General features: G+C 40.3%; 2 protein-coding genes across 2 annotated transcripts in view; both read left to right on the top strand.

Moving 5' to 3' along the window:
• LOC121732105 (protein tiptop) overlaps nucleotides 1-27,528 on the top strand; it is a 248,849-nt gene that overhangs the window by 98,199 nt on the left and 123,122 nt on the right. The gene's annotated exons all lie outside the window — the stretch shown is intronic.
• Nucleotides 19,088-20,549, top strand: LOC121732108. The gene is made up of 2 exons (XM_042121901.1): nucleotides 19,088-20,050; nucleotides 20,455-20,549. The coding sequence occupies exon 1, from the start codon at nucleotides 19,143-19,145 to the stop codon at nucleotides 20,022-20,024; it is 882 nt and encodes a 293-aa protein (XP_041977835.1). The 5' UTR covers nucleotides 19,088-19,142; the 3' UTR covers nucleotides 20,025-20,050; nucleotides 20,455-20,549.

The raw sequence follows: 27,528 nt of genomic DNA on the forward strand, positions 1-27,528 counted from the left end.
ATCCGCCATCTTGTCGATTACTGTCACATCCTGTATATGTAAATTATGTATTTTCCGCCGCACCCTGTGTATTTATATTTTTCATCTCGTACTCGTTAAGTAGATGAGTTATCACGGGTAGTATGATCGGTTTAAGATCTGTACTTTTTCATTGTAAGAAAATAATGAAGTCATGAATTTTTAATCAATCTTATGATTAAAAATTCATTAAAAATTTATAATTTGTACTGTTTTTAGTAAGAATTTTTGGTAATCCTTGTGGAACTTTCCGCATGTTACTGAAAGCTTTTCTAACGAAAGTTTGGCATGTCTTTTACGAGTGGCTGTGGCCAAGTGAGCATATTACGCAGAACTTTGTTTACCCAAATTCAAAATTAGGGGTAAAATAATAAAATTATCCTTATTGTGTCCTTATTAAAAGGCAGATGTGAAACATGGTAATCAACTAATCACTAATCATATTTAATATGTACATTCATTTGTTTTTATGTATCACCTATTTATCCATTCACATAAAAATTTCCATTTTATTCAAGAATGCCCCGACTATGACATATAATATTGACATAACAATCAACTGTGATCAATTTAAAACGATAAGATCTTGATCGTAATCTAAACTCGTCAAAATTATGAGACCATTCATAGGCAAATGCCAAAGTAAGTTATTATTTTCCCATAGATTATTAAAAGTAACGACGGGACTGTATTTATGTGCAATCTCGCCCTTGCCCCGTTGGTAATAAGGTCGTTATCCCCGTTAGAGTTATGTCCATAAGTTGTGTGATATACTGCAGTACCAGGACTCCATGACGCCTGAAGAGTTTCTACTTTCTACGTCATGTGGTCATGTAGAGGGGATTTGATTAGATTCAATTGGTTTTTAAATCAGACTTTTATAATATGTAGGCTTGTTGGTGTTTTGTAGAGTTCAGTTAGAATTAGGAGAACCCGCCCTAAATCTTTCGTCAATTTCGCTTGCGAAGTTAAAAGCTTTATACAAATTTTCGCAAAATACGTGTTATCAGGCGGCGTCCTTTTTTGATAGAGTCGAGAAAATGGCAGATTTTTTATACAGGAGCCTGCTGCCTGAGTCAAAATTCAAAACGTTGTTTTTCAACTCTTTTGCACTTCTTCGGCGCCATCATAGCATTCTTAATTTAAGCTGTAACTTTTGCTTCTTCAATCTTAATTGATGTCATTCGCCATCTCTAACCCCACTCTATCGGAGTCGCTATAATTATCTCATAACAGATAGCCGCCCATCAATCGGTCGCACGGCAGCGCGGTGCCAAGTCCCTCGGTAATTGGCGCATGCATCACCCGCCGCATATCTGTGACAATCGCTCGGTGCCGACGACTTGGCTCCGTCATTTAGGCGCGAAAAAGTTCACGCGTCAAACAGGTGTGACTAGAGTGGCCATGGGCTGAGAAGATACAAGGACTGTCTCAGAGCTGTTCAGATTTTTAAAAAAAACAGTATTTCTGTGGTACAATATCTTAATTTTTCTTAATTCTGGTTTATAAAATAAATCAGCCTAAATCAATAATCGTTTATTGATTAAACAGGTATCGCGAATCGCGTCTTACTCTTATCTTATTGACATATTAGCTGACATTTTTATTGACCGAATCTCATTGGCGAATGAATAAGTAAATGTAATGTAATAAACAATGTCCTGTGGCTCACGCAGTGGGTAAACAATCTTCAATTTATTGTCGTTTTTAACTTTTCAATAAATTCTCACATTCGCTTAGGAAGAATATCACGTAATTAAAATTGATTGGGAATCTAAATTCCCAATCAATTTTAGTAACGTGATATTCGTGAACGTGAGTCCTCAGGCTGCAACTGCTTATATGGAGAGTTAGAGACGCTTAGGTACAAAAATAAATAAAAGTTGCGCTCATATTTGCATTTTTCGAAAGTCATGATTTAAGGAGACACTTAATTGTAAGGTATGCCTTACAATTATATAATACAAAGCTTTCAGATAGTACTGTAAATTCTTACTAATAGTAGTAGACTAGATAGATTAACTCTACTAAGGCAAGTGAAACTTTCTCCACTTGTCCCACGTTTTCCCCAAGCCATGGTCACCCCAGTATTCGCGCTGTACATCACTCGGCGAATACAAGTGTCGAAGGTGAGTATTTATGCCGGTCGGACTATAGCTTGATGCACGGCGACAACGCTGGCCTACTATATCAACTGAGACATTTATCTTCACTATTTTAACTCTATAACTGCTAATTAGCAATTAATCTATCTGCCAGGTTTATTTTTAGTAAAGAATTTAGCAGCTTCTCCGAAAGTGATTCTGTTTTAATTCATAATGATCGAAATGTGAACAGCGGGGCTAAAATGATCACATTTAGCAATTCTTCTCAATCAATTCAGCAAATGAATTGTCAAAACTATCAAACTGACAAACGTCAAATTAGTACGAATCACTAGACATGAATTGCAAGCAGACTTGGATTTTGCGATTAAAAAAAATGAATCATATTATTATTCATATTATAATTCTCCAAAGCGACCATTATAGCCCCGCTGTAGTTTGACCATTGCATTGTCATAAGTGAAAGTAAAATTTTATATGACATTTTGTTGTCGCTTAAACAGAAGTGAATTTAAAATATAGAATAAGCAGTGCTGAATGCAGCTGATACATTGATTTATGTGATACGTTAGTGAGTGTTACCACTTACCAATGGATCCAACTGCATTAGCCCTCTAGCAGTGTCTAGCAGTGTAAAGCAAAAGCAAGCAACAGTTCTGGATACTGGACTGGATAGTAACGTCGCGTGTTTATTATTTAGTAAATATTTACATCTATACAGTGCTAATCCAGCGCCAGATTCCAGTACCACCCACTGTATCAGTGTAAATCAGTCTTAAACATCTTTTAAAAATAGAGGGATTAAATCTGATATATCGACGTCAAAGCGACTTTTACGACGTCCGCCTGAAGTGGCGGCGGTAATTCCGATCGTGAAACGTCTCGAACATCCGTGAAAACTCGTCATTAGTCACTTGTCCGCCTGTCCGTCTGTCTGTCCGTGTTTAATTTGGCCCGTGATCTACCGGCTGAGCGATCGCGCCGCCCGCGCCGCGTGCTGTCCACATTTTTCACGCTAAAACCGGAATCAAAGGGTTATGTCCTTAGCTCGTCATTACTAGGAGCCGCTGACGATTAGAAGCTACGAATCCCGACTCTATAGCTCTCGACGTAAGGGTGAAACGTCAGCGCGCGCGTTGACGCTGTCAGAACAGTAAAACATCTGTCATTCGCTAACAAATGCTGACAGGAATTGATGCTAGCACGGACAGTGAAAAACGCGGAATCGCGCGTCCGGCGGTATTTTTAGCCGCAGCTGTCGCGTCGTGTCGTCGATCAGTGGCTCACCTTAGACTAGGCAGCGAGTAGAGGAGACCTGTCGATGGTGCCTAAAAACCTCACCATAAACTAGACGAATAGACAAGCCTGTCGATAGTAATGTATAGGAGCAGTTATTACTGAAGACGAGTTAGCAAGAGTTCGCAAAAGTGTGCGGTTCAACCAACGCCGCGTTGAGACGAAATTTTGGAGAAACAATAGAATCGCTTAATTTGTCTGACCACACTCAGCACAGCGATACTATTGAATCTTAAAAACACATTCCTCGCACCGCAGCTTGGTGGAAACTGGAAACGCATCCTACGGTTTGACTATGTTGCTTGTCCTTTTTTTATTTATAGTTAACTATAAATAAATAAGGACAATCCGGACAAAGTTGCGTATGTCGATATACAATCGTAGGTCCTGCCGCTCACCGAAGACAAGTGAACGTATAGATGCGACGAGTCGTATCAATTCCGCGAGCGGCTCACGTATTTCACATTATCAGATGCAATCAATTTTAAAATATACCTAATTCGATTGGCCACTACGGCGGAATAGTGGCGATTAGTTACAGTGCCCGAGATATTGTTACTTGATAAATTATACACCGGGGCTGCCATTAAGAAAACAAATAGGTAGATTGGATTTACTGCACGGCGTTGTAACTCGTAATAAACGTCCGACATTACTTTTTACGCCACCCGAGATTACTCAGGAACTACTCATGAACGTACTTAACAGTTAAGATAATGCGCTCGACGGGTTTCATGAAAACAGCTTATATTTTTCGTAATATGAAAGTTAGTTGTTTAATATAACCTGATATTACGGATTTATAAGTATACAGTAGATACTCTTAACAGATATTATAGTCGTATCCCTTTGCGGTGAACATTTTGCCTTGTTAAATTTTAGCAATGAGTTTGAAAGTTATATCAGCGACGTTACTTTTTATCAAAATAGTGATCATATTTATTTTGTGTTGTATATTTCAAACTCCTTTGATCCAAATAATTTTATTTAGCACTGTTACCAGTTACCGTAGTCTCTAATTCTCTATAATTAATATGCTTAATGGACATAAAATGTCAAGTTACACGGCATGTCGCCTCTAAACCGTTGTTTATTCTATGAGCTATTTACCCAACATGATTAGGACACCGCGGCCTGTTACTGACATTTTAGAAAGGTGATAACATCTTATCGAAGCTAGATTCATCTCGGCGAAATGTCACATTCTACAAGCACTGTTTATGAGATGTGCACTATCAAATCGTACATACAGACAATACACAAGAATATAAGTACAATAAGCGAACATAATAGCATACAATAAGAATGTAAAGAAATGCTTTTCGAACGAAAATTTTTTTTCATTGACTCGAAGACAGTTTCTCTGTAAATCGTGCAACAGTCCTTTCTGTTTAGTTCTGGCTTTGGTATTAGGTACCATAGAAAATACAAACTTGGAATGAGCACCAGGTTAAGTTATTGCTACAGAACCGAGGATTTTTAATTTACTCCGTCACGGGAAGCGAAAACTTTCGACGATCTTTGTTTTGTTTCACATAAATTCGTCGAGACCCCCAATAAATACGGCGTCTAATAACATTAGGAATGTGAACGTATCGATAAATTACACGAAATTATTACAATTCGGGGAGGATCGGTCACGCCGCCGGGAAAAAACTCCAAGTCACATTTCATCAATCCCGACTCCAGTAACATATTTCTCGGCTCTCATTGTGTTATTTCTAATAAACTATCTCCGGGAGATGCTGGGCGACGTTTATGGCCGTTTCTGACATATTTGTGATGGTCCCTATCCGATACGCGTAAGGATGTAACAGTATCGATAGAGATGAGTAATCTAAAACTTTGAAAAAGTTAGTAGGATAATTGGATTTTATTATAATTGTATACGATGAAATTGCGGTGTGATCAGTTTATAGCTTGATCTTGATGTTAGGTTTATAGAACCTGTAGGTAAATTTTAAGTAAGTACTAAGTACCGTTGAAACTCACCATATTTTTATCGTGACGTTGCTAGATGTTTCAAATTGGTTGCGCGGAAATCGGTAAGGTATAAGTTAAAATGTAACAGTAACCGTTTTTTTGGAATGCAACCTATCAGCGGACCAGTTAGCTTGAAACACCTACTAAAAATAGGCACACTCACACTTTTATAATATTAGTATGGCTTTTATTCCATACAATCCACAGCAAAACATTAAAATAATATATAATTTTTTTGTTCATGACTTATTTGTTTTATTTTATCGACAAATGCGGCTCCCGCCCCTACGGCATAGATTTATAGATTCTGGGCCATTTCTTCCGAGTTACCATTTGGAGCGGTCATCCTTTGTCGGTTTTTTTTTTATTTTTGTTAAGTTTATGATTTAATGTTATGTCTGCTATGTATGGTATTATGTCAACTTTACATATAAATCCACGATGAATAAAATTTACATTTGCGCTGAATTTGTGGGGATTTTTGTGTAGTTTATGGTCGCGACCTCGCCCTCGTCGCTCTGTCCTTCACTTTGTTCATCGAATTATGGATTGGAGTCGAATTATTGCATTTCCATAAAATTAATACGGATATAATATGTAGAGTATGAGCCCTAGAATATTTTTTTTTACTCTCAAGCTATTTTTTGTGAGTAGTAGCTTCATTTTGATACTACGAACAACATTTTTATCTGCGAAAAATCTTGAAAGTGGTAGCTCTAACAGAGATAGAAAGGATTTCATACTTTGATTTGATGGTCCTAAAATATGGATTGTTCTATTTGTAGGACAATGTTAAGTACTCTTTAAATTATATAACTATTCACCTATCTATATAGACTTTATACAAAAAGCTGGCTAGGGTTCCGTTTCAGGGTTCCGTAGTCAACCAAGTTTTGTTGATTTGTAGTAATAAAAAAAAAATGTTCTAGGGCTCCCGTACTATGTAACTTGGGTTTATACGTAGTACATAATTGGGACTACTTTAGCTACAATACTGCTTTTATGTCACTTTTTATTTGTGGGCTATGGCAGGATAACATATATATAATGAATTTCTGTGCGGCAGCATCCATACTAAAATTATAAATTCGAAAGTGTGTCTGTCTGTCTGTTACCTCCTCACGCCCAAACCACTGAATCGAATTTGCTGTAATTTTGTATGGAAATAATTTTGTAAGTATAATTTATATTATGTAATGTATATAAACGAATTTTGGCGCAACGGAGTTGCGGGCGTCATCTAGTCTATTTCATAACGAGCAAGAGTTCCACAATAAACATTGCTTTTTGTGTTAGTGTCCTTTTGTGACAATAAAAACCATCGAGTAGTTACAAAATAATTTTCTCGCGATCACAGGTCGAGTATAAATAGATCGGATCAGTGATTTATCCGCGGGGTGATCCAGCGATTAATCCGGCGTCCGCCATCGTCCGACCTCCGATCCGACTTGAACTCGTGATAACGTCCGACTATTTGTTGTCGGACAGTAACAACTAACAACTTGTTCCATCGTGACATTATCATCATCATCAGCTCGAATAAGTTTTATAAGGATGTATAATAGAAAACAGTATGAAAAAATACAATTGAAACATATTATTTTCTCAAAGTGGGCAATAGACAAAATAAGTTTGGGAACCCCTGCATTAGACTAATCCATACAGTTTTGTAAATGCGAAAGTCGTGTTTGTCGGTCTATTAGCTCATCAGTCATCACGCTTAAAGCTGAAGTCAAAACCGATTTGAATGCCGAAATTATCCCCTTAAAGTGTAGATATACTCTCCATAGAGGCGACGAAAAAACAGTTGTTTTAATTACTGAAATATGTACGGTTACCGCGTGATAAACTGATTTGTGCTGTACGTTGCAACTTGCAACTAGTAGGCGAAGTCTCATTATTATTGTATTTTTCTCTTACTCTACTTACGTGACAAGTCATACAGCTCATACAGCTCATACGGCGGTCGGGCAGGGTGTCAGTCGGTCTGTCACGTAGCTCGGTAACGGGCGCGGGGCGAGGTCGGGCGCCGCGAGCACGAGCCCGTCCATGCGAATTAAGCTTAAGTAAGCTGGACAGGGCGTGGAGATGGTGTTGCTATATTTTTTTAGCAAAAACCTAAACTGTGCCAAATCTTATTTAAAACATGATTAGACGACCAGGACGCTGTCTTGCTCCATCGCTGTTTGTGCAAATTCTGAGAGGGGTAACAAAATCTTATATCTTTAAACGAGCAATTCTTGTATATATATATATGTCGCAGGCGGATTGTATATTAAGCCGTATTACATTACGGCTAGCCGTTTTAAAAAACAGCGCCGTTTTGTAATGCGGCGTGTCGACGTTTAGCCGGATTGAATGTGGCTGAATAAAAAACCCCGGAATGCATTCGGCGCTATGCGTCATTCAATACGGCTAGCCGTAATGTAATAAGGCTACAGACAATGACATAAGAAGTGTTTCTTATGTCATTGGCTAGAGACTAGTCGCTTTTTTGACAGTTTTAGTTTCGTAATTCGTTTCTTAACACTCGTGGCGCTGCCCGTGTCACAGGTTAATATATAGAAGTAATTAATTGCGTACGCCATTTAAAAATTTGGTTTGCAAGAAATAACAGGTAATAAATCATTTTGTCAGCATACAAAGATTTTGTTAGCAATAATTAAAATCACGTATTCTGTAAATAATCATGACAATGGTCAGCAATTTAAACACATAACTGGCAGCGAGTTTTATTATGCCCCCCGCATATACAAAAACAAACACAATCCAGAAAGTCCAAAAGTAGGTTAGGTTAGAACTTAGACCACAACACAGAGGGAGCCGAGCGAGCGAAGCGAGCGTGCTGCGGCAGCAGCCTGCGACCGTCATAAAACAAAAGGGGGGCTCGGGGGGCTCGCTCGCAGCCCCCCGCCAAAACAAAAAAATAAATCCAGAATTTTTTGCTTATTCTCTGAGTGCTTACCAAAATTTAATGAAGTATAGGCCACTCATTGCAGCATTGTTTTATTTTGCAATCATGGTCACCCTATAACTTACGTAGGAGTACGATGCGGCTAAACGTGGGCCGCCTTATTGAAGAACGTATCGCAATTACAATCTGGCTAAACGTCGACACGCTGTATTACAAAACGGCGCCGTTTTTTAAAATGGCTAGCCGTAATGTAATACGGCTAAATATACAATCTGCCGACGACATATATATTAAATATAATTGGAATCTCGGAATCGGCTCCAACGAATTTTATGAAATTTAGTATATAGGGGGTTTCGGGGGCGATAAATAGATCTAGCTAGGAATCATTTTTAGAAAATGTCATTTTATTCGTGTTTTATCGAATACCGAGCAAAGCTCGGTCAAATAGCTAGTGTTTACATAATATAACATAGAGTGATTGGCCTCATGGCTGGAATAATCAACCCTTGGCGCAAAGCTAAATCTGTACTAACATAATATTATAAAGCTGAAGATGTTATTTGCCGCAGATGTAGAGTAGACCACGTGAAGGGACATAATATAGGCTACTTTTTGCGGGAAAACGGTTTTCGTGAATTTCCCAATTTACGTGGGCGAAACCGTGCGGAACATCTAGTTAGTAAATAAAAAGCACAAGTTACTTTATCAAAGAATTTAAAATAACTTTTAATAGCTAGTTCTAGTACACCCAAGGTATCCAAAAAACTTTCGAATTCGTTTTAAAAATTCGAATATTAAAATAAGAAATACAATAAAATGAATAACCTATACTGTGATTATTATTATTAACTTAAAACTATTATTTTAATACGTATTAATATTGAAATATTATTCATAAAAAATATATTATGTAGTAGTCGAGTCCACTGCACCTCCTGCGCCGCCCACGGTCCGTCAGCGGCTGTCGGCGCTTCAGCTGCAACTGTTGTCACCCGTCCGCGTCCCTACACAGCTCACTGTCATTCCCGCTTTATATTATAACTGTGAAACCTACTACTGTAAAATATTCAGGCAAAGCATCCAACGAGACAAAAATGAGCCATAGAAATCTTGACATTGAAGAGAGAAAGACAGACTTTAGATATAAAAAGCGTTACCTTTTATGAACATGATAGCTTTCTTCGCATTTTAAGATAAAAATTAGCCACCATTCAGTGAAATCTAAATTGACTAACACTTAGTAGTTACTGTTTTCACTTTTCAGTTAGCATGACAGTTGCGTTGATAACTCGCTGCAAACTCACCGTATGAACTCAAGAAGTTGCCGTACCTAATCCGGCTTTTCTCACCTTTGATACTGACCGAACGCAAATTCCACTGCCTTAGGTCAAGACGGTGACGTCATGATAACCGGCTTTGTCCGGCCGGCCGGTGACAGCGGGGTGACAGCGGGTGGCACTAGGGTGACAGCGGCAAGATTGCGGTGAAGACGTCTGCCGCCGACACTGGCTTACACCTCACTAGGTTGTATCCTGACGTGTGCTGTGTGCACAGTGCACACTGCACACTATATGGTAGAAGTTAGAAGTTATCCAGGTGACTTCATGATTTCCTGGTACAAAATATTGGAAAACAGTGTAATAGGCTTAAGTCTAAACTTGGGGGATCATGAAAACGGAAGATGAAAAAATAATCAACTCGTAACAAATAAAAATTGAGTTTTATGAAATCAAGAGTTCCTACGTTCTAGAAGCTCCTAAACACAAATTTTCATTAGCAATATTTTTAGAGCCTACTCATATTTTGAGCAGCCGTTATGTAATTTAAATTACAGTCATGAACAATAAAAGTTCTTTACATATTTCTTCGCTTATAGTGTTTATAGAACCATGAGTACACAATAAATTCAGAAGCCAAATCGAACTAGACACTGAAATAAACTGAATAAACATTTATTATTTACAAACTAAAACTAGTAGAATGGCCACAGAATTCGTCAATCTTTTCACTAATTGCTTAGTAGTGTCTCGAATAAGCCCGTCAAAGTGTAAATATTCCGGCTCCAGCGACGTGGCGGGTATTTTTGTCCCGTCAATAAATAATGGACGGGTCAAAGTCTGAGAGCTAATGTGTGTTGATCTTATCCTGTTCGTGCCGGTGTACCTCCGAAACCCCTACCGAGGGAACTCGAAAGTGAAAAATCGATCGGACTAGTTTTCGAGTTAAGTTTATTTGAAAGTTAGGTTAGATTTAATTTAATATTTTACAAAAAAATTGCGTTAACTACCTGGGTTGAGTCAATTTTATATCGTTAGTTAATCGTTAAACTGTCACGTAATTTAAAAAAAAAATCAACTTCTAATTACTCTCATTAAATATATCTAAAGAAATTTCAGTTTAATTTTATTTTGGGCGTTTGACAGACGAGAGGTTAATCGAGTAAGGTTAATCTGATACATAGTGTTGCATCAAAATAATATTATTAATTATTATTTTCTGTACTTCTACTACTACATTTACACTTTAACACATAGACATCTTGTAGCTGTTAAGAAAGCTATGTAATTGATAAGCAATTACATGCGCACTTTTCGTATGTAAATGTACAAGAAAGTTCCATGAATATAAATAAATGAATACATATTTAATAGGGAATGGGTAACACGACACGTCAAACAGTGCATGCCATGGTTTGAACTGGTGGAACGTGGCTAAGGACATCACTATTAAAATATATAACTGCAAGTTATTGAATATCTGTATCTATTCTATATGAAGTTTTTTTTAATTCGAGGCTGTATTATCTCTACTTTTAAATCCTAAATCAAAAAATCTAATTTGAATGAAACTTTCTACTTTCGAGTTCTTATCGAGATTCCATGGTAAGTTTTCCGTGTTTTAGTGTACCAAGACGAATGTAGGATTACTAAAATATCTAGCAACTGTCCACTGGCTGCAGGTGACAGGCAAATTTTCGATTAGCTACGTAATTAGAATATATTTAAACTACTATATAACTTTTTTGTGACAAATGTGTAATATGACGTTTTGTTTAGAATAAAGTTAGCTGTTAAAAGTTTACAACAACACCGTCGTTACTTTTATATTATGTATTAATTATTATTATAGTTTATAGGTGTGCCTCAAATGTTACAAGACGTATTTTGAAACTTTTATGTGTATTTTTGAGTAGCCTGGCTAGTCGTCCAACAAGATCTCGTCCCAGTATAGTTACAGTAGGGCGAGTTTCTAAATTAATGTGTTTTTCTATCTGGAATACTACATACCATTATTGACAATAATAGTAAATCGACCTTTCTATTGCATTTCCTAAGAGCTTCAGTACCTAGTATTGACATGGATGAAGTCATTTTATTACTGTTGTCTCTGACCAAGTCGGGACAAATTCTGACTATTTAGACACAGATCACATGTCTCACTACTTTATTACAAACACGGCCATATATTCTCCAAACAAGGCCTTATGTCTGGAGTGTGTGGGCGGCCTTATGCACTTGCACGAAGTGGGCGCACACTTGTCTCGTGCAGGGGCGTATTCCGTTTGTGGGCAACTTTCACTTGTGTCAGTGTTCAGCAGCGCGGCTTTCATTTGCAGCGAAGCAGACGGATTTAAACAGGGGCGCCGTTGTGACAGGCTAGTTCTCGTGGGCTCTCAGGGGCGTATTTAACCCCTTGTGGAGTGCTAGGGGCAGATTCGTGGGGTCACAGTGCCATGCCGTCTTCAGGACGTCCTTCGCTGTTTCTGCTTCGGTTCCCACCACGTCCAAAAAGATTTTTGGACGTTTCTCTTTGTAGATTTTCTTTGTTTGTGTTCTTTAACATAAGTATCTAAATTAGTTTTAAGTCCTGTGATTTAATGTTATTTTTATTATTTTGTGACTATTTCGAAATTTTTTAATGTTTTCTTTTTTTTTTGTTACAGGTAAGCCTCGTAAATTTGCGCTAACTGCGATCCTAATACTATCTGAAAAGGGAATTAAAATAATTTTCTATTACATTGAATGTAAGTTTTCTTAAATTTGTAATTTCCTTAAACCAGTGATGGTTGTTAAAAGCTGTTATTGATGGCATCAAATCAGAGTTTACCTGGGAGTTGTGACATGAAAGAAACCGACAGATTCCAAGTTAAACTGAGTTATTTACAGATATTTACGATGAGTTCACGGCGGTTAGTTGCTTAAGAGGATTCCACACCGCCCTTTTTTCCATACAAACGTTGTCCCCTGTTTCCTCCCTGGATAATGCTAGTAGAGTTATAATTTTTTTCCTGAATATCTACGGCCACTAATACAATGTCCCTATGTTTTCTTTTTTTTCATAATTTAATTATTAAATAAGATATGAACGTTCAAAAACCCAAAAAAATGGCCAGATTTTCCACTGTGTTCAAACGTCCAGAAAACAGATTTGGCTAGATTATACAAAAAAAGCAAAACATAGGAACACAGCTCAAGCCTTTTTTTAATCTTTAATGAAAAAAGTACTTAAATCGGTTAAGTTTTGGAGAAGGAATCAGGGGACAACGAATCGTTGATTTTCTGGATTTTCTGCAGTTGTCTCTATCGCGTTCTGCGGTATAGGCTTAAGGTAAGGGAGACAGCTATAGATATTACACGTACTTTTTTTTCATTTCTCTAGCCCCTGTTGTATCCTCTTAATGAATTAACTACATAGTTAATGACCATAAAAACTTTAATTTAATTAGTCTCTTACCAGTCTTACCATAGAAACATGCGCTTGCACATCAGTTTAACTACACACAATGTACTGCCATGTTTATTTATGTAACTTCCGATCAATCACACGCGGCGTTTAACGGCCACAAAAACGAAGGGAGGAATCCATCATTGTCCGCGAGAAAAAACGCGCGGCGGCCAATCGGCGCGCGACGTTTGAATAATTGTTGCGCGCGCGCGGGGGGCTAGCGGGGGGAGCGGACCAATCGCGTGCGCGCGCGCATCTCGGACCCTAATGATTAATGCGGGCCGCGGACGTATTTACGATCTCGTCCGACTTTGATTTGTCGGCCGTCACCGAAGTCGGATTTATGATCGCGTGTCGATCGCCGGACCCGGGACTCGAACCCGCACCGCACGTGATACACCCCCCTATAAATAGCGAATAAACTCCCTTTGATTTATTGAGACGTGTTCGCGTCGTGATGTACTTCAAGCGTCACGAAACGCAAAACTCGCTGTTTTGTACACATTTTAACCGACTTGTAAAAACGAGGCCCTTATAAGTTATGAGTTGACATACAACTTATAAGGACGCGGTCTAGTTCTTCTACTATGTCATATTGTATGTGAGTAGTGAGTACTAAGTTGTAAGTTGTGACTTCTGACGAAAAGTTGAACAAACAAAAATGGGTAGACACATTAAAATCTACATAAATGTCCCATCACTACAAATTAACCTTTTCGACTAATATAAAATCGATTTAAACAAACACGCATCTACCAATATTAATCGATTGAATATAGTTATTAGTGTGTTATTCGTTCATTATAATATTATAATCTCGCTACTCGGGATAATGAGGTGGGTCCGTCTCACATAATTCCGTCCCCGTCTGCGCCCGCACCGGTAACGCACGACAATGATTTTTTACCGAACTTCCAAAAAACAAGGAGGTTATATTCACAGCTGTAGATATTTTTTGTAAATATTTCAAAGCGTTAATTATTTAATCTCGCGTACGGGATAATGAGATGGGTCCGTCTCACATAAATCCGTCCCCGTCTGCGCCCGCGCGCGCCGGTAAAGCACGACATGGACGCGCTACATTTTTAAGGCTTTTTGGCGTAAAAAAGTGCTGTAAATTGTGCTCAGTTAATGTCATTGGCACAATGATGGTTTGAATGTCTTTATCTGGCATCTTGATATGACATAACAGACAACGGACAAAGAGAGCGGTGGACGGTGGTTGAAAAGTAATACTTTGCGTAAATATTTTATCGGTAAAGGATTCAAATTTGTATGTTCAAAGTGTAAGAAACCTTTGTCAAAAATATGGTTTAAGTATTTACTTCATATTTTGTCGAATGTGGATAAGAACAACAAGCATCATTGGTTAATTTGTGCTGATAACCCACCCACTAGTGCAGTGGGTGGGTTCACAGAATATACAGGGTGTAATAAAAATAAGTGATAATTCTTCAGGCTGTGTACGTGTTCCTTGTAGAGAGTTCACTGTGAAAGTAGCAGCACTGAAAGACCAAATTATTTTTTTCACTTTTGTATGGGGAAACTCGTGACGCTCAGGCCCTTGCTCATACAAAAGTGAAAAAAATTTTTGCGTCTTGCAGCACTGCTACTTTCACAGTGAACTCTCTACAAGGAACACGTACACACCCTAAAGTATTATCACTTATTTTTGTTACACACTGTATATTAGTAGCTGTAATCTTTATTTACTGATTTTGCAGAAAAGATTTATAATAGCTGTCAAAAATACCTGTTACTTTTACCCTAGAATACTTTTTACGACTGTCTGCTGACCCGCTATATCAGATGGCACCAAAAACCAAAAATAGTTGACGGATGGCCGCTATAATTTTCCCGTCTTCTACTTCTGTTCACCATATCCACTTTTACGACGCGGTGGGCGATGATGGACGCGCACATTTTACGAGCCGCTAATGAGCCGCATCAATTGTGTATTTTATTGTGTGACCATTTGTGACCATTGCGATTTTTACAACGTCGCCGTCACGGCCGTATCGGATGTCTTTGTGTTTTATGACCTGTGCCGTGTGCCGTGTGGTCGGTTCTGCTAAGTGATTTTACAACGATACAGTTTTAATGCAGTGTCAACTCAATACATATTATAAAAGTTATTTATGCCAAATCCAAATCAATGATAAAAGTTGTAAGTCTTAATTAAATGCGAGGATTCTCCTTCTCTGGTCTGCATGTGGCATAGTAACCACTAGGCCACACACCTACCAACGATCTCAAAAAAAGGTATCTAATTTGTTTAGTATTTTGACTATTTTCTAGAGGACAATCATTTTAATGTATAAAATTACCAAAACTGGCAAAAGAAACGCTTAAAATGCTCAAATTATTTATATTTGTTATTTATTTTACTTTTAAGTACTAATATTAAAAATAGCCGTTCTTAACGTATCCATTTATTTGGCTTATACGACTTATGGAGGCGTCCCACATGACCAGCGCGCCGGCCTGCGAGCGCTACACTGAGCGCCGCGCGCGCGCTACCATTCTTATAAGAACGCAGAGCCGCGCATAGCGCTATCTCGTTCCCGCATGGCGAAGCGACGCGCCGCATGACCACTCCGCTACCCAGCGAGCGCTGCACTGAGGCTCCGCGCGTGCGTCGCCGCATATTCATATTATGTGGGGACCGCGCATGCGCGTTGAGTATCGTGCTGTCCTACTCTACGGAGCAGCCGTGACGTAGAACCCGTCCGTCGACCTGCCAGCATCGAACTGAGGTGCAGCGCGTGCGCCGGGAATATTTATATCCTCGGTCGGCGCATGCGCAAACCGGACGACGACTGCAGCGCTCCCTGACGTTCGCCGTTGGAAACAATGTTTGTGATTTTGTATATAAGCCGTGAGAATCTCTAATAAATCGTTCATTGTCATTACCACCTTCACCGTGTGTTTTACTCTGAGCTCTACCCAAGGCCGCTACATCTGGTAACCCCGACGCTGAAGAAATCGCTGCAGGAGAAAACTATGGCCGAACAAGGAGCAAGCACTCAGCCACAGATGAAGATCACTTCTGAAGTCCCTGAGGGTCTCGTCAGTGACATCAGCGCAGTCTCTGTGCAATCCAGAATGCTGCCATTTTGGAGACAACATCCGCGCGCCTGGTTTCTACATTTTGAAGCCGTCGTCGACCCCCTGAAGACGTCCGACGACCAAAAATATCGTTACCTGCTCCAACAACTGCAGCAAACCGATCTAGAGCACATTACGGACATTCTCTACGATCCGACAGCCAGCAAGAAATATGAAAAGGTGAAGCAGCGTCTACTAGAGACATACGACACATCAGACGTAAAAAACTTCCAGAAACTCGTCAGCGGCCTAGAATTGGGAGACTTGAAGCCGTCGCAACTCATGCGGAAGATGAAAGAGCTCGCAAGCGGCATGATCACAGAAGAAGGACTCCGGATCGAGTGGATGAACCGCCTTCCCGCGCAAGTTCGCGTCATACTCTCTATTAATAAAGAGTCGTCGCTAGAAACTCTAGCGGCGATGGCCGACAAAATGGTGGAGTACGCAGAAGTTCCCAGCGTTGCTGCCGTCACAGCAACGTGCCCCGCACCAGCGCCGTCAACCTCGTCAGCTTCAGAACCTTCCTACATGGAAACTCTAGCGAGACAAATCGAGAAGCTCACGCTGGAAGTCGCCGAGTTACGTCGCGGACGGTCACACTATCGCAACCGTCGCCGCTCATTCTCAAGACCGCGATCACGCTCGCATTCAAGGCGGCGTGGTCCAAGGCCAGGACAGGAAGACTCGTGGGAATGTTATTACCACTACACCTTCGGAGATAGAGCTAAAAACTGCGTGTCCCCGTGTCGCCGCAGAAACAAGAAGAGTTCGGGAAACTAACTCGGACACCGACCGTGGCGGACGTCGGTGTCTCCCGCACTAGTCATCGCCTCTGTGTCTTCGATCGTGACACCCGAGAACGTTTCCTCGTGGACACAGGCGCCGACATCTCCGTGCTCGCCGCCACACAACTTAGAAAAAAGAAGCGCACCGAGGAGACATACAAATTGTACGCAGCGAACAACACGCCGATCAACACCTACGGAGAAGAAACTATAAAGCTCAACCTTGGACTCCGTCGAAGTTTTCGATGGACGTTTGTAGTGGCCGACATCAAAACATCGATTCTGGGCGCCGATTTTCTACACCACTACAAACTACTCGTCGATCTTCACACGAAGAGACTCGTCGACAAAGTAACCGACTTATCCGTCAACGCCGTGAAAGTCGTTACCGATATCGAGTCCGTGCACGTCGTGAGCAGCGACCAAGCTTACCACGACATCCTCAAGTTGTTCCCGAACGTCCTCCGGCCAATGTCACTGAAGCAGCCGAGCAAACACGATGTCGTTCACCATATTGAAACAACTGGGCCACCGCTTTTCGCTCGAGCACGACCTCTACCACCGGACAAATACAAGACCGCGCAGCTAGAGTTCGAGCGTATGATGGAGATGGGAATCTGCAAGCCGTCTAAGAGTCCGTGGGCAAGCCCTCTACACGTCGTGAAGAAAAAGGACGGAACATTACGCGTATGTGGAGACTACAGGCGACTTAATGCGGTCACTCTACCCGATCGCTATCCCATACCGCGTATACAAGACTTCACTTACAAGCTGCACGGCAAGAAGTTATTCTCGAAGCTCGACTTAAAAATGGCCTACTTTTGGATACCCATTTCCAAGGAAGACGCAGAGAAAACAGCCATTATTACCCCCTTTGGCTTGTTCGAATTTAAGTGCATGACGTTTGGACTCCGGAATGCAAGTCAAACTTTCCAGCGTTTCATGCATCAAATACTCAGAGGTATAGACGGATGCTTCTCTTTCGTTGATGACCTCTTGATCTTCGCAGAAGATGAAGACAGCCACAAGAAGCTTCTCCGCCAAGTCCTAGAGCGCCTAGATCAAAACGGCGTCACACTGAACATCGAGAAGTGCGAGTTCGGGAAAAACAAAATAAATTTCCTGGGCTACGAAGTTTCCGCAGATGGTATTAAACCCAGCGAAGATCGCATCAAGGCAATAGCTACTTATCCGAAGCCGAAGACCATCATCGAGCTACGTCGTTTCCTCGGCATGATAAACTTTTATCGCAGCTGCTTACCTCTACAAGCCGAGTTGCAAGTAGAGCTAAACAAATACTTGCACAACAAGAAGCGAAACGACAAAACTCCGATCAACTGGACTCCGCAAGCAGAAGAGGCCTTTGAAAAATGCCGACAAAGCGTTTCAGAAGCCGCCGTCCTCAGTCATCCAGTTGCCGACAGTCCCCTCGCCATCATGACCGACGCTTCAGATTACAGCCTTGGCGCTGTTTTACAACAGAAAGTCGACGGAGTTTGGAAACCGCTCTCCTTTTTCTCGAAGTCGATGAGCGAGACGCAGAGACGCTACAGCGTGTACGACCGCGAGTTACTCGCTATCTACGCAGCTGTAAAGCACTTTCGAAACTTAATCGAAGGTTGCGAAGTCGTAGTGTACACCGACCACAAACCGCTCGCTTACGCCTTAACAAAATCTCCGAGCAACAGTGACACACCGAAACGTGAGAGACAGCTGCACTTTATCAGTCAGTTTTGTACGAGGATCGTGTACGTCAAGGGAGAGGAGAACGCTGTCGCCGACGCACTCTCTCGCATCGAGGAGATAGAGTGCCCTACTATAATAGACTACGCGCAACTGAGCAACGACCAGAATAAAGACGAGGAGTTAAAAAAGCTGCAGGCGCAAAATAATCTGAAGTTCGGCGAAATAACTTTGCCTGGCTTGACTCGCTCAATAACGTGCGAGTTATCAACATCGACGCCGCGACCCTATCTACCGAAGACATATCGTTATGCTGCCTTCAAAGCGCAACACGAGCTGTGTCACCCGGGTGTCAGGACGACAAGAAAACTGATGTCGAGCAAGTTTTTCTGGCCGTCGATGAACAAAGAAGTTGGACAGTGGGCCAGAGCGTGTTTAAGTTGTCAGCGCGCTAAAGTGCATCGACACGTCGCGACGCCACTAGAAAAGTTCCCGCCGTCACGGCGCTTCGAACATATCCATATGGACATAGTCGGCCCTCTCCGACTGTCAAACGACTGTCGCTACTGTGTCACTATCATCGATCGCTGTACTAAGTGGCCAGAAGCGATCCCAGTACGCGACATAACAGCCGAGATCGTCGCTCAAGCGCTCTACAACAATTGGATTGTGCGGTTCGGCTGTCCACTGCGCATCACGACGGACCAAGGACGACAATTTGAGTCCTCTCTGTTTAATGCGCTCATGAAGAGGTTCGGCATCACTAGACTGCGCACAACAGCTTACCATCCGCAGTCAAATGGGCAAGTAGAGCGATGGCACCGCACCATGAAAGCCGCGCTCATGGCAAGAGGCGCGACCACAAGCTGGACCGAAGACCTGCCGACAGTGCTGCTGGGCCTCCGTACAGCAATACGGCAGGACAATAACCTCAGCCCAGCACTCATGACCTACGGATCAACTCTCCGTGTTCCCGCCGACTTTGTGGTGCCAGACAAGGACACAACCATCAGCGACGCAGAGTTGGTGCGCCGTCTCACTCGCACCATGGCCTCTCTTTCGCCGGCAACGCAGCGCACGCCCGCAACTAACCTGCGGCCGTTCGTTTACGAGGACCTGGCCACCTGCACACACGTCTTCGTGCGCAACGACGCGGTGAGGGCACCGCTATCACCGCCTTACGACGGGCCGTTTGAGGTACTTAAGCGCTACGACAAGTACTTCAAAATTCAACTGCCCCTACGTACAACTGTCGTGTCCTTAGACCGACTCAAACCGGCCTACATCGTCAGCGAAGAAACCAGCACCTGCGACCAGACGAAGACAACGGCAACACCTGCACCTGCGCATCCATACATAACGAGAAGCGGTCGTGTCGTCAAACGAAACGTACGCTTCTCTTGAGGGGGAGTGATATGGAGGCGTCCCACATGACCAGCGCGCCGGCCTGCGAGCGCTACACTGAGCGCCGCGCGCGCGCTACCATTCTTATAAGAACGCAGAGCCGCGCATAGCGCTATCTCGTTCCCGCATGGCGAAGCGACGCGCCGCATGACCACTCCGCTACCCAGCGAGCGCTGCACTGAGGCTCCGCGCGTGCGTCGCCGCATATTCATATTATGTGGGGACCGCGCATGCGCGTTGAGTATCGTGCTGTCCTACTCTACGGAGCAGCCGTGACGTAGAACCCGTCCGTCGACCTGCCAGCATCGAACTGAGGTGCAGCGCGTGCGCCGGGAATATTTATATCCTCGGTCGGCGCATGCGCAAACCGGACGACGACTGCAGCGCTCCCTGACGTTCGCCGTTGGAAACAATGTTTGTGATTTTGTATATAAGCCGTGAGAATCTCTAATAAATCGTTCATTGTCATTACCACCTTCACCGTGTGTTTTACTCTGAGCTCTACCCAAGGCCGCTACAGACTTATACATAGTATTTCTACTGCGGAAATATATCCTGTACCTCTATTACGTGGCACTTATAAGTCGCGTGGTTCCGTTATAAGGAACAGGTTACATCACACGCTGGCCGTCACTCACAGATTTAATGAGGGATGCCATGTGTCTAGAATCTAGATAACCAGACAACCTATCTTCACCTAACTTCCTAAGCTGCTCTATAGGTGTGGGAAAGAACTTAGCTAGGTTTCTAACCCTGTCCATTTAAGTCTGTTCTTCTTCCTACCGAATCAATTAGATTTATTAGTAGGTTACTTACAACCTTTGTCTATCGAGCGACTTTGCCAACTTATTACAAAAATACCTTAGCTATAGGTGTGGGAAAGAAGCGTAGGCCCTGCTACGTTTCTAACTCTATCTATCTTTCTTCTTCATTTTATAACTCTTATTACCGAATTCATAAGTAGGTTACTTACTGCCTTTGTTGGTCAAGTGACATCGCCAACTTACTACACAAAGGCAACAACTCTCTGTTAGTCATCCACTGTAATATTTTTTTAAAGGAGCTAAGCAACTAAAACGATTACAAAACAGAAATAGTTTAAGCTCTACTAATAGATCTTATCAGATCTTAATAGGTGTTGACTTATTGACAAGATATTATTCAGAATATCTCAAGATTTTAACAATAATAAGATTAATGTTGCCAAATAAAGATTTCTGGCGTTTGTATCAGCCCGTTTCGAATGCCTCCATAATCCGACCAATTGTTTTGTTCGGTACCGTGCTAAGTATTCGCTCGTATTAGGAGAGAAAGGAATATCGACAACATGAATTATGTTGATGAAAATACCTCATTTTGTATAGCAGTTGGGAAAGCACCCTTTTGGCGCATAACACCATAGTAAAACCAGCCAAGTGCGAGTTGGACTCGCGCACGTTGAGTTCCGTACCATTATAGCGCAAAAATAGGTAAAAAATGTGTTTTTTTTTGTATGGGACTCTCCATTATTTATTTTATTTAAATATTATTTTTGATTATTAAATAATAAATACAACTGAGTATTTTGTGAACATTTTAAGTGCCTACATATTGCCATTATTGATATCGAGCAAAAATAGCAAAAAAATATACGTTTGTTGTATGGGAGCCCCCCTTAAATATTTAATTTATTTTGTTTTTAGTATTTTTTGTTGTAACGACAACAGATATACCCAATGTTGTGAAAATTTCGGAAAGCTAGCTGCCGCCGCCGCCGTTCTTGAGATACAGCCTGGAGACAGACAGACAAACGGACAAACAGACGGGACGACTTAGTTATAGCCAATAGGGTCCCGTTTTTACCCTTTGGGTACGGAATGGTGGAATTGACGTGACGGTCACGTGTTACATACAGCTCACTATACACATTATGTAAGTATCAGTAAAGGTAATTCATATTGTGCAGTTGGTGGTTGTTGTAATTTGGTGGTCGTTATATCAAACTCATTCGGCGGATAATACAGCTAACACTGAATATACGTATTCCGACCGAATGACGTTTGTCCATCAATACAACTGCCTATGAATTATTTTTTTCGAACAGTGTCGTGTCCTTGTTTGATACTGTAGATTGTTTGACAGACGGTGTTGTTAGTAATGGGATAGATTACAATCTAGATCACCTTTTGCATCAAAATCAAAAGTAGTTTAACTCCAAAATCTAAATTACTTACCCAAAAAAATTAAACCGTCAACGGAAAAAATCAAAAAGTTTATTTATTACTTATCTCGTATTCGATTCAAAGTTACAAGCCGCGCGTTATTTATATCTGGCAATGACATGATTCATTGTATAAATCATCGAAAAATCTCAATCCACTCCCTCCCACACTTGATTTAAGGCCTGTATTAACTATCTGTTTTAAATTACAAAATATCATTTGTGTTAGGTTTCCGCGGGAGATTTACGGCGGCCCTCCTGAAGTCTTTAATTATACCCCACAGTGATGCATTTAAAAAACGACAGATGTTTTTTGGACGTCATAAAAATGTTGTCGATCCCTGACGGCATCGATGAAAAATATATGGTGGGATGTCTAATTGGGTAGAATTCTATGTTCTATAATGAGATTTAAATGATGTAGTAAGCGTATTTTCTGCCTTTTCTAATGTATTAATTTTATTTCGAATGAGATAAAAAATCATTTTAGTAATTTTATAGGTATAGCTGACCCGGCAAATGTTATGTTGCCGTATAACGTTATTTAAATCGATCCAGTCGTTTCGGAGCAGCTATTAGCTAAATTATTATATTAACAAAGCACATAAACTAAGGGCCTGTATTCCCAGAAACGGACGATTTTCAAGATTTAAAAGTGACAGTAGACACAAAAATATAGTAATTTAAATTCTGAAAAAAATATATGTGTTAGTTAAGGATCTAACACAGTGGAATTTATATTCCATTACACAATATCATGAACTTCACTCGATAGAAAAAAATCCCAAAGTTACCTCTTCTTTTAACGAAATTTCCATACTATGTCCAAATTATTTGGAATTTTCAGATAATTTTTGCACTGAATTAAAGACAAAGAATATATCTAGGGCGATTCGTTTTTTTGACTCAATTTAATTGATGTATAAAAAAACTACGATCAAAAAACTATAAAATAGCAGGAGCAAAGGTTCGGCTGGTACGCTTTCAGTCACACACTTTGCGCCTGCTATTTTATAGTTTTTTGATCGTCGTTCTGTTCGTTTCTGGGAATACAGGGCCTTAAGTACAAATCTTTTAATGTGTTTCTGGGTTTATGAGCCTTATTTTTAATTTAAGTACTAATTAATGAGCTAGAACTAAGAAGGTCGTTATGAAAGGTGCTTGAAAGGACGAAGGTCCATTGAAAGTGTCTTTACATAAAATTTCCACGACAAATAATTTATCCGTCAATCAACATTAATCTTGATTGGCAGAATTGACTGACACTTGCGTCATTGTCAATAAAAAAGACGAATAGAGTGTCCATAACATTCACAAAAGTTAGGACAAGTCCCGTTTTTAATGAGGATTGAACGTAAAAATTACATTAAAAATATGTAATATTGGACTAAAAAATAAAAGGAGTGACCATAAATATGCGATGTGAAATGTTTTTTGAAAAATGAGTAAGGAATATATAAACGAACAAATTCTATAATATCTTTCCAGCAAAACTTTGTATTGCGTAGTGATCGCTCTATGTTTTAACGCACTTTCTAATAATAAACTGACGATTATGAACTAGGTTTAGTGTAGATAACGGTTAGTAAACTGGTAAACACTTGACTAATTGAATTTATTCGACGTGCGGTCAATTTAAGGTTACTAGCGCAATTACAAGATACGACTTGAGCACAACACTGACCTGTACACTTAGTATTTACGGCTGGAAACACCATAAATACAGAAACACTAGGATATTGGAGACCCTTTACAAATTGTTATAATAGCATGTTCTTTGAAACTATCGCTTGGTAGAGTTTTATGAACTGAAACGTTGTAATGCCATTGTTTTAAGCATTTCAACAGCCAATATGTATATTTTTTTCGCAACTTAATATTTATTTAGTACTTGTTAGATAAAAACATGTTAAAATAATATCTTGCGGGGGAAAACTAGATTGCTAAATACATATTACAATATTATTCCATGTATAGGCTGTAATGAAATAATCAAAATCATAAAAAACATAACGCGTGCTATGATAGCAACATTGTTTTTATTTATCGCCGTATTATCATAGTATTCGAGGATAATGAATACAGTTCAATCATAACATTTAACTAGCAAATTCCTGAGTGGTCCCGAGACACTCAGACATCGTCGTAGAGAACCATTCACTCTAGATTATAAACAAAAGCTATTTAATTAACATTAGCACTAAATCCGAATGGCAATTACATCGCGCCATAAGATTTAAATATTATTGCCGCCTCCTATAGCGCCGGCCTGCGAAATCATCGGAACGACAAACATTTCCATATTCTAATCTGTTCGCGCAGTAACTATCGTTGGAACGTTTAAACGGGATTGTCCTGGAGATTAGTGTTTTGTGCTCGCCCTACTATTTTCTTGTTTACAAGTACAAGTGTTTGGGCGGCCGTTACATTAATTTATTATAAGCTTTTATTACAATATTTTAGGACAGAACATTACTTTTAGTAGAATTTCTTATTTGACTATTATTGGGGTATCTATGAATTTAAAGGTTTTGTTCTCTACATTGACGTTAAAGTCTAAGGGTCAGTTTACAGTGAAAGGAGATGGTGATAGGGCATTAATCGCATCTCTAAAACGCCTTATCTATTGCTATTCGCTATCTTCAAAAATTCGCAAGTCGCAACCAACAAAAATCACTTTTTAGAAACCGGTTAAAATGCAGCGCTGCGTGCGTCTCAGTGTGACAGATCTTAAACCGATGAGGTCACGGCCTGTCACAGCTATGAATCAGTGTTGGCGCCACACTACAGCTACAGTTGATCACTGGTATTATCGCGTTGTTATCTCTTATCATAATATTATCAAGATGATGAGTTTCTCAGTTTGTTCTGTGTCAATGTGTTTGGGAGAAGTTTTTGTCACTGCACTACAATGTAGCTATATCAAATAACTAGAGATGTGCCCACTATCCGGCAACTTTTGTAGTCGGCGACTAGTCGGCGAATAGTCGGCAAAAAGCGCCGACTAATCGGCTTTTTACTTTTTTGCTGTTATTTAAATTATATTAAAGAAAATCCTTGATTATTATTTATAATGTGTTCAGATCGCACTCAATCAGTGTTACACATTTTAAAATTAAATGAAGTGTTTCTGAAATTACTTGCTAGTAAAGATATTATTTTTGTAAATATAATTTTAACAACAAATTAACTATGTATTATTAAATCGAGATTTCATATACAGTTCGATAAGGCTTTATTTGAACGTGGCGAGAAAAGGAACTAAACGCTTCTATCAATTATCATAGAATTTGGTCATTTTTGTCATGTGTTTGACAGTTCTCCTTTACCAGCAGCGCTCCCGTCAATGTCACCCACGTTCAAATAAAGCCTTGTCGAACTGTACATGAAATATTTACTGAAAACATACTCATAACGATTCGATACGTTTGCAGGCGGCGTGTGCGACACGAAACAGCACTAAAAAGCATTACGGAAACTTCCGAAACCATGATCGGTTTGGCCGATTAGTCGGCTTGTTTGCAGCCGACTAATCGGCTAGTCGGCTAGTCGGCCAAAGTCATGATCGGCACATCTCTACAAATAACGCATCTAGGAGCTTACAGGTACTCTTAGCTCCTATCCAAAACTGCTCAGTTTTGGAATTTGATACAATTTAATTATTATTGTAGTAAACTTCTTAGGACTAATTGTGACCAAACAAGCTCTACCATTCATGCAATGAACATAAGTTTCAATGACCGCAATTTACTAGGTAGCTCTAAATATTGACACCCTAACTTTTCCTAAAGCCCGGAGAAAGACTATCCTAGGAGAGCCGCCATAATCATTACTCCGCGCTAACGACCGTAATCGGATAAGAAAGTTTATCTGGGTCAATAACGCAGCGCTAACAGTAAACAAACGAACGTACCTGCAGAAAGTACTACAATAAAATCAACACAATAGGGCATTAAGATTGAAAACGGTCGCAGAGCAGCGCTCAGAGGCGACTCGGGTTCCTACCTATCATTCGAGTCCGTAATCCCGGGTAAGTTCGAGCCGTTTCCTTTATGGCAGTTCTCACTCAGCCCGATTGGTTGCGCTCGGAAATTGTCCATAATAAGTTACGACTAACGGCCGAATTGTGCAGTTTTCTTATCCTCAATTTCTTCGAGATGACTTTAAATTTTGATGACCCTCCCGCTCTATTTGTGCCACTGCGTTACGGTGAAGGATCGCGGTTATTATCTTTTTACGACTACATTATTCCAAAATAACGCCTCGTTTACGGAAATTGAATATGAAATTGTTTATAAGATAGCCCTAATTTATAAGGAACAAAAGCCCTTCGCCGGCAAACGACGGGCTCGTCCGAAACGAATTCTTTGTTTTGAATATTTGATTTTCCCCGCCTCGTGCTATGTTAATATTTCGCTACCGATAGACACGCTCGCATTTCATTAACATTTGCAGCTGAATGTCTCTAGGCTAACACGATTATGATGTTTGCACCTATGGCATTTCCCAGACCCACTTTGTATGCACAATTAAAATGTAACTAGAAACAGTGCACGTACTAATAAATTGCAATTTAATAGCTGTCATAACTTTTATGTGTACACAATAAATTTTAAATATTATGATTGCTTCATCAGACTTTACAATGTATTTTATTTCCTTTTACTTCTAATATTTTATAAGCATAGACAATCGGCAGCTTTAGTGTGTTTAATATCTACGAATATTACCTTCAATAACCCATAAAACAAGTAGTAATTTCATAATTCATAGCTAGTAGGTATGAACTATAAGACTGCGCGTCTACTCTGCTTCTACATGGTCTATGACGGCGCGCGGCGGGGGCGGGCGTCGTTTATGGCAGATTTCACTCAGCGCGATTGGGAGGCTAGTGCAATGCCGTGTAGCGCTTACATCGATGACTTATTGATTGTGTATAATGGACTCAACGATAAAACAATCTTGTATTACCTTAAACTATTTTGTGGTATTTTCATGTATGAGAGATACTTTTTATGTATTATAAGTTTTTTAAAGCCCAAGAAGTATGATGTAAAGAGCAAACAGGGCGTTCTCCGTTTTGTCGTTTTGTCTGTCCGTTCGGCTGTCTGTGAAGACTCAAGGCTCTATTTGTTTACTGACGTTTTTAACTGAACGTAGTTAAGAAAACCCCCTTAGCTATTTTCGAAAGAAAATCTCTCTTGGCTAAGTTAAAGATTATGGCTTAAAGAATATAGTTAGATCTTTTTGATGGCTGATTATAAAGTCGTCGCGGGCTCAGAACCCGCTACCTCCGGCATTATC

Source organism: Aricia agestis, chromosome 11 (genome assembly GCF_905147365.1).
Source record: "Aricia agestis chromosome 11, ilAriAges1.1, whole genome shotgun sequence".
Lineage (NCBI taxonomy): Eukaryota > Metazoa > Arthropoda > Insecta > Lepidoptera > Lycaenidae > Aricia > Aricia agestis.